Source organism: Nanorana parkeri, unplaced genomic scaffold (genome assembly GCF_000935625.1).
Source record: "Nanorana parkeri isolate BGI_ZX_2015 unplaced genomic scaffold, ASM93562v1 scaffold1394, whole genome shotgun sequence".
Classification (NCBI taxonomy): domain Eukaryota; kingdom Metazoa; phylum Chordata; class Amphibia; order Anura; family Dicroglossidae; genus Nanorana; species Nanorana parkeri.
The window spans coordinates 226,044-234,611 of NW_017307662.1; the positions used below are offsets into that span (position 1 = coordinate 226,044).

The window sequence follows — 8,568 nt, forward strand, 5'->3', positions numbered from 1 at the left end:
TTTAACTTTGCAATAGCCAATAGCAAACTAGCTATTGCACCCGCCCTCTGCTGCTGTCAATCACTAGCCGGGACCTGATGAAGAACTCCAGGTCCCCTCTGCTGAAAGCAGCAGTAGGCGGGTGCAATAGCTAGTTTACTATTGGCTATTGCAAATTGAAATAGCCGATAGGAATCTAGCTATGCATTCCTCTGGTGATTTTTTTTTTCTGACGGCAGCCAACGGCTCCGATGTCTGAAGAAAAAAAAAACACAGCAGGGAAAGGTTTACTCTGCTCAATCGAACAGAGTAAACCTTTCTGGGATAAAGTGTTTCTCTCCCGGGCGGCCGGGAGCCGCTATCTAATAGAGGGAGACTCCTGGAGCGCCCGGGGGAGTTGGGCTGTCTGGAGATCAGTGTCCCTGTTTACTTGATAACCAGTGATGCTGATCTCTCTGCAAGTGTCCGGAGCCAGCTGTGAGATGACGGCTGGCTCTGCCCAGCTGTCAGAAGAGGGCTGTTGGCTGGCCAATGCCGGCCGACCTAGCCGCTCGGCCAACTTCGGGTGCTGTACGGGCTATAGTGAATAGCCCGTACAGCAGCCCTTCGGTTCTACTGAACTGAAGGGGTCCTGGGGCCGAAGCTGGCCGAAGCTAGCCGAAGGATCAGCTGAAGCTACGGCTAGATCCTTAGGCAGCTTAGTGAATAGACCCCTATATGTTAATTACAGAACAGTACAACAAAGAAAGTTCTCTGGCAATGTATGTGGCTATGGAATTATTATTTTTTCTTTTACAATTAGCTTTACTTACATGCAGCAGCAGCACCCCAATCTGATTAATATTGGTTTCAAAATATTCAGGTTGCTTTAGCAGGGACACATGCTTATTGATCACATGGTAATAGGTCTGCTTTTTTATCAGTAGGTAGAAACTGGCCAGTAGTTCACTGACGCTGTCTTTGTTCTCACTAATATCCAGAAATATCCGGAGGTTGTCCATTTTCTATCAAACTTTCTTAAAGAGTTAAGAGACTGCAGATAATAAAGCAGTTTAAAATTGCCCAGCAGGACATTAGTAATGAGCAAGAGTTGTCTGAAAAGTACTAAGAATAAGAGTTCAGGCAAGTGTTTTACTACAACACAGATGACACAGCGGTATAAAATTGCTTAGCAGCAGGACAATTTTAAATAGGAAAGCTAGGCCCAAATTTACTAGAGACAAAGAGCACAGGTTGGGCTTTATTACAAGAGTGTGGTTAATGTAAATTATATAATGTGAGGTAGTTTATAAAAATATACACTATATAAAACAACTATGAAGCTCATGGAAATCGTATTATTTGCAAGTCCTTCTTAAGAGACATCGATGTATATAATTCTCTTGCCAGCACAAGTGGAGAACATGATTATATCCAATGGATTTGCAAGTAGTGTGTCCACCACTGGGTGACAAGACACCTTGTGTATCCCAAATGGAATGCAGCTCACCTTACACACAAACCCTCAGGGTTTGATAATGCAGTTCCCCCTTAGATGCAGTGGGGATCTACCCTCAGTGGATTCAACTTTGCCTCCAACAGTGTCCTCATAGCACATCATTAATATGTTATGATTACTCATAAATACCAGGGGATAAAGACCATAGTGCACATGTTTTTTTGCAAAGGATCCCTTTATTAAAAAGCTACTCACATCCGACTGAATCCAAGAATGGAACCCAAGGATGGAAGCAGCTAAATATCTGGTCCTGCAAACCTTGGCAGTACTAGGATGCTCCTGTTACCTCTCTCAGCTTACCTTTCTTTTTCTTTCAAATGATGAAGCGACGTGCTGCAAACAAAGGGCAGCACCAAAAACAAGGTCAGTGACGAGTGAACTCTGCTCTGTAAGCACTCAAAACTTATAAAAAGACCTATAAACATAAAATAAATAACAACTAAAACAAAAAAGTTTCTGTAATGTGAATGCAGAATTGGATATATAAGTAGATCTGAATGTGTATGCGTGTGTATCTCTGTGGATCTATCTATCTATCTATCTATCTATCTATCTATCTATCTATCTATCTATCTATCTATCTATCTATCTATCTGTCTATCATAGCCATTACAACCTCATTGCCAGATAAACAGAATGCATATGTACAGTGGGGAAAAAAGTATGTGAACCCCTTGGAATTAACTAGTTTTCTGCAGTAATTGCCATAACATGTGATCTGATCCTCATCAAAGTCACAACAATAGACATGTGCTTAAGCTGATAACAAACAAACAATTCTAATTTCTCATGTCTTTATTGAACAGGGTGTGATTTAAACATTCACAGTGCTGGAGGAAAAAGTAAGTGAACCCTTGGAGTGATTCCAGTAGCTCTGGGTCATACCTGCACAATGTTCAGGAGGAAATTTTGGCCATTCCTCTGTCCAAAACTGATTTGGCTAAGACACATTTGTAGGATGTCTGGTGTGAATGGCTCTCTTGAGGTCATTCCACAGTAGAGATGCACCGATACCGTTTTTTCGGTATCGAGTACGAGTACCTATATTTATATTTTGGTACTCGCTGATGCTGAGTACCAATACCGGTACTTCCGCTAGCATGGAATTGTTTTCCTCGGAAGCCGGCCAGTGTGTCATTACCTGCCGCCCGGCTTCATGATTGCCTGGGAAGCCGGCTTCATGCTGTTTGGTCGGATTGATGCTGATTGGCCGGGAAGCCAGCTTCCAAGCTATTCAGCATGCAGCTGGCTTCCCGGCCAAAAAAAGTATGTGACATAGTGAAGCCACTGTGAATATACTTCTAAATATTCAATAAACGTATACATTAAAATAAACCTTGCTTTGCGTTATTTCATCGTTGATTTTATAAGCAATAAAAAAAATGCTTTTTTACGTCTGTGATTCCATTCAAGTAGCAAGTCTGGAAGAAATTTTTAAGGGCTTTCAAATTAAATTAGTTGAATTAATGGTGGCATCACTGAATGCTTCGTTGAACATTTTTCAAAATTCAAACGGTATATGGCTAGCTTAACATGGCAACTCTTTCAGTAACTGTGAAATCCTAAGCACTTTTATTATTACTTGTCAGGGTGATTGAAGTAGTCATGCTTCTTATTCCAGTAACTAGCACAGCTATTGTACATTCCTGTAACAGGCAAATGCATAGGTCTAATTAAGGCTCTGCTTAGTCACTGATTTATATATCATTCTTTTTCTTACATGTAAGAGTTTAGGGTATTACTGTAGATATAAAACTTACCGTTGCGCACATATTCCTGGTAGATGAGGCAGAAAACAATCACGGTTCTTGCAAGGTGATCTTGATTGGTATAATTATAAACATGGTCTGATTTTGTCATGGTAAAGTACTTAGTGCTGATCAACATTTAGAAAATAATTTTGAAAGAATCGTATCCATGGCACTCACTAAAACAGAAAAAAATAGACAGCAATTGAAAATAGCAAAGGAAGGTAGACAGTTATGGTATCAGGGCCTGTTCACACTTATCTGTTGTCTGATCTTTACACCTCCTGCAACTTTTGTTTTTTGTTAAAGTGATAAGGTCTCGGAGCTTTCATGACATATAGTTGTTAAAGTTGAATAAAGACACAGGTCCATCGAGTTCAACCCATGTTATTTTGTCACCCTTCACTAAACTCTATGCAGCTCAAGGACACTCTTTCTGTGGACATCCCGGATGCTGCTGGTGGTCGCTCACAGGCTGTATAACAAGTTGGGGTAAACTCAGTATTTATATATTTTGACTTATATGCAATAAGAGGGAAGATTTCACTATGCAATAGATTGTATTATGTAGTGTTTTATGACATGTGTAATCTGTGATTTATTGAATTATAGATCTTTATTAAAGCTCCCGAAGAAGCATACTCACGAAATGCGTTAAACCTACTGTTATACATGATCTGTTTAATTAAGAAGGATTTGGTCAAGATATGTATATGTCATTATTCCTGTCCCATGCTTTGAAGTATTTATTTACCGGTATTTGAATTACGATTTTTCAGGTATTTGAAGTGGCAACAGAGATTTTATCAATTTTTTAAACATGTATTAATAAAATATGTTTTTTTATGAATAACATGAATATGTACAATTTGTGGCACCTAAAAAGCCCCAGTTTTTGTTAAGGTGTTTTTGTTCTAATCATATAGGGGTGCCGTGCCACCTATTTACCTCTCACTCCCCCTTGTATATCTTTTACTATATGATTGTCTATATTTCAATACAACAATGATGTCAGTGATAATAACTAAGTTGTAATAATACTAATAAAATAAAAATAATAAAATTGTTGTAATGTTAAGAAATCTAAAACCAAAATATGCAGGCAAATGTGAAGTGCAGGCAAGCAGAAGTGCCTGCACATACCTGAAGAAACGTTTCATACCCACTGCTCCACTCAAGTGCCAGGCGATTCTCATCTTCCTGATAGTTCTGAAAGTTGCCTGCCCCTTCCTGCCTCCTGCACATACCTATGAAATAGGAATGAGCACATGTGCCTGGGTTTGTTTTTGGGGGAGCTCATCAAACCCATTGAAAGTCTTAGAATTGTGAACTGTAATCTGAACCCTACTGAAGTCTGAGGGGAAGCAAAAATTATTTAAGGGAATTTGAAAGATAGTCCATTTTCAAGGCTTAAAGGCAAATTATTGTCAAATAAACATGGTGAACTGGGCAATGCCATGTGTGACATGTGCCAATGAGGAAAACACCAGCAGCATACTGTATAATGCTGGAACACTTTAATGAAGAATCTGCAACATCACTGTGTCCAACCCAACCTCTGACCCTCTGATGTGTTTCACCCAGTCCTGAGCTTAGTCATACTTCTATGACTAAGCTAAGGATAGGGTGAAACAGATTAGGGGTGGGGCTTGGTGCGGGATACAGTGATGCTGCAGATTCTTTATTAAAGTGATGAATCTGCAGAATACAGACATCATTGACGTCACTGGTTGCCAGGAGCAGGGTGGAACGGCAGCCTTGAGGCCATGTCCTGAGACTAGGATTCAAGCTGGGAAAAAATGAGGGTACTGAAAGCCAGGGTAGGTACCGGTTGGCAGCTTTTGGTTTTCCTGAAGTGACATTTTAACATTAAAAAGAGTTCCAACAAAGCATAAATGATAATATAATAATTATCTAACTTATACATATTAAAATATTACCCATAATGATAATATACCTTAATTTATTAACTGTTAGTTTTTCCAAAGTAGGATAAATAAAATATATTAAAAGGACGATTGATAAAGCAAAAATGTTTTCTTTATACCACAATTTCTATATAGGTCTGTGTATTAAATACTCTATAAACATTGTATTATTATTATTATTATTGTTATTATTATGCAGGATTTACATAGCACAAACAATTTGTGCAGCGCTTTACAATATAACGAAGACATTACAGTTACAATACAAGTCAAGACAAGATGGAATGGAGGGCCCTGCCAATTTACAATCTAAAAAGGAGGGGCAAGTGATACAAGAGGTGGTAGCTGTGTGGGGATGAATTGTTTGGGAAAGTTATAGTGTAGTGGTTAGGTTGAGGTGGGATAGAATCTTTAGGGATTGCCTAAAGGCAGTCAGAGTATGAGGTAGATGGACAGGTTGGGGTAAGGAGTTCCAAGGGATGTGAGAGACTCCAGAGAAGCCCTGGAGGCGAGCGTGGGAGTTGATGAGGGAGCTAGAGAGCAGGGGGTCTTGGGAAGAATGGAGGGGATGGTTAGGGTGATACTTTGAGACAGTGTTGGAGATATAGGTGGGGGCAGAGTTGTAGATGGCTTTGTAAATGATTGTTAGTATTTTTAATTCAACTCTTGCTGTGTTTGAGACCCCATGTGTCTTGACATGGTACTTTTGATTTCTCCATTTGCATTTGGAAATGATTATGCTGCCAAAAAACACCCATGTAGTACTTCCAGTTTGTCTAATCCAACTGGTCATAACAAGTGAACGCAAAGCAGTGGTATTTCTTTAGCCATTGCTATGCCTTCCCTAGTAAGTGTAATTTACAAAAATAGGTAACTAAGGATTGTAAAACATATCTAAACCCAAGTTTAAAAAAATTGAATATATTGCAGCTTATCAGTCCCTAGATGTTGTGGCTGCCGGCATTCAAAGTACTTTTAATGCCGCTACAAAAAATACCTGTTTATCTAGCCAGAAATGCAGTATCCTTGTCAATCTCAATGTGATCTTCCTTCCAAGATATTTTCTTAAAATTATAAATATTCCTTTTCCCTATGTAATGAGAGAGGACGGGAGATTAAGAAGTTTGTAGTCCACATCAAGAGAGCAGCCTAGGGTGACAACACTCCTCTTCCATAAATACAATACAAAGAGTAAGTGTTGTCGCCCTAGGACAAGAAGTATGTTACTGGCAGGATCGACAGGGTAAAATTTGGGAAAAACACATGAAAAAGGCAAATTAATCTGCTGCATCTAAAGACTGGCAGGCTGTAATATATTAGAGTTTGATTTAGGGTTTAGATACGCTTTAAAGATTTTTTTAATGAACACACCTCTAAAGATTTTTGCAAATTGAATGGATGTGTGACAAATGTCCTTGTGTTGTTTACATTTCCTCTGCAGCGCTTGACAGAGTACTTCTGCATCAAGCCCATCTTTTTTTTGTTCCTCCACATGAGTTTTACAGCTCACGGACATGATGTATAGTATAGTATTGTGGTTTAGGATGATCAGGTTAAAGCTAGGGAACTGCAAAACAGGCGGAAAAGGCAATACAAATAGAACATTATACATGCATATAAAGCAGCTCACAAGTCTGCAGCTGAAGTCGCAAACACTACAAAAGCTTTTCAATCTCATTTCTCATTGCCAACCACAGGGGGTCCCTCTATTCTTCTCCTCCCTTTTTCCCACCCAGCAGCTCATCGGACTGCAAAGAAAGAGAAACAAAGAAGAAAGGGGTTGGGAGAAGCAGCGGGATGCAGTGAGCAGCAATCAAACTCAGCCACAGCCAGTGCATCGCTTAGGTTCTTATTGCTGAGAGAATCACAGCTCAACTCTGCACAGCTTCCCAGACAGCTCAAGCAATAAGAAGAAAGACACATACAATCCCTACATCCTGATGATCCTGGCTATGTCCAAGCTTTGCTAGAAGACACAAGGCACGGAGAGATGTATTTTTCCAATTTATCAACAGTCTGGAGCGCATGGATGCTGAACAAGACAAGAAGTTTATGGAGGCAGAATAAGACCTACTAGATGCCTAATCCTTGTATATTACTTGGTAGCTGTCCCTATTCTGCGCTGCTTTTACTCTCTAGTCTCCAAAGACCATATAAATGATTCAATTTTCAGAAATTAATTGGAGCTAATGCCTTAACATTTGTTCTTCTAGAGCTACTGACATGACTTGAATTGGGTTCAATATGTTTTGGAGCTGGAAGTCACAGTAGGGGTCTCTAATGATTACCTGGCACTGATAGGTCACCAGCTGAAGCATTTAAATGGATGTACTTTGATGAAAGGGATTTCTCCATTATTTGTACTCTGCACTATCTATTTATTTGAATTCTGGATAAAATAAAGGGATATTTGTTATTTAAGGGAATAGAGCACATGTTTTTCGTAGTTTAATATAATTACAGAATGAGGATGCACCTGCAAAAGAAGATTGTGGGAAAACTGTGATGCTGGCTTGATTAGTATCTTGTAAGGATTTTTTGTGATCTGCTTTCCACATTTGCGAGGATTCAGCACTGATATATTCAGAAATTTTTAAGTTTTATTCTTTGCTTGAATTGTAATCACCTTTCTTCACTCCAGGATGAAGTCTGTTTTCTATAGTCGCTTCTTCATTCTTCTTCCTTGGGTATTGATTGTTGTTATTATTATTGATATTGATACAAGGAAACCATCCAGCTCCAGCAGAGTACCCACCACCCGCTACTACTCTCCGTACTGGAGACGCAGGATTGGCCGTGCAGCTTTGATGCGACCCCAGCCAAGTGACACCAGTATGGGTACATGGACAACTAATCAGGAGCACCCAACCAGTCTTGAAAATCACAGGGGGAAGAATGACTCTCTTCCCATTATATATGCCATCACCCCCACATACAGCCGACCTGTTCAAAAGGCAGAACTAACTCGACTGGCTAACACATTCCGTCAGGTGCCTCGATTACACTGGATTGTAGTAGAGGACTCTGCTCAGCCAACAGATTTGGTAAGGCGCTTCTTGGCCAGGGCAGGTGTAAGGGCCACCCATCTACATGTTCCAACACCACGGAGGTACAAAAGATCTGGTTTACCTCGAGCTACTGAACAAAGGAATGCAGGATTAGCTTGGCTACGACAGCAGTACCAACCACAGAGGTCAACAGTCCAGTCAACTTTACCACAGGAGTACCCCACAGGTGTTGTCTTCTTTGCAGATGATGACAACACTTATAGTCTGGAGCTTTTCCAGGAGGTAATTTAATCATATTTACCACACATCACTATAATAATGCTCTATATTGCTGGAAACATGCCAAGGCAACTGTTATATATATATATATATATATACACACACATAATAGACACATACATGTGTGT

General features: G+C 39.8%; 1 protein-coding gene across 1 annotated transcript in view; it reads left to right on the forward strand.

Moving 5' to 3' along the window:
- The first annotated feature begins 6,904 nt into the window (after window positions 1-6,904).
- Window positions 6,905-8,568, forward strand: part of B3GAT2 (beta-1,3-glucuronyltransferase 2) — a 126,763-nt gene continuing 125,099 nt past the window's right edge. The window contains exon 1 of the mRNA XM_018569780.1: window positions 6,905-8,443. Coding sequence (XP_018425282.1) covers window positions 7,796-8,443 — 648 coding nt within the window. The 5' untranslated portion in view covers window positions 6,905-7,795. The remainder of the gene's footprint in view (window positions 8,444-8,568) is intronic.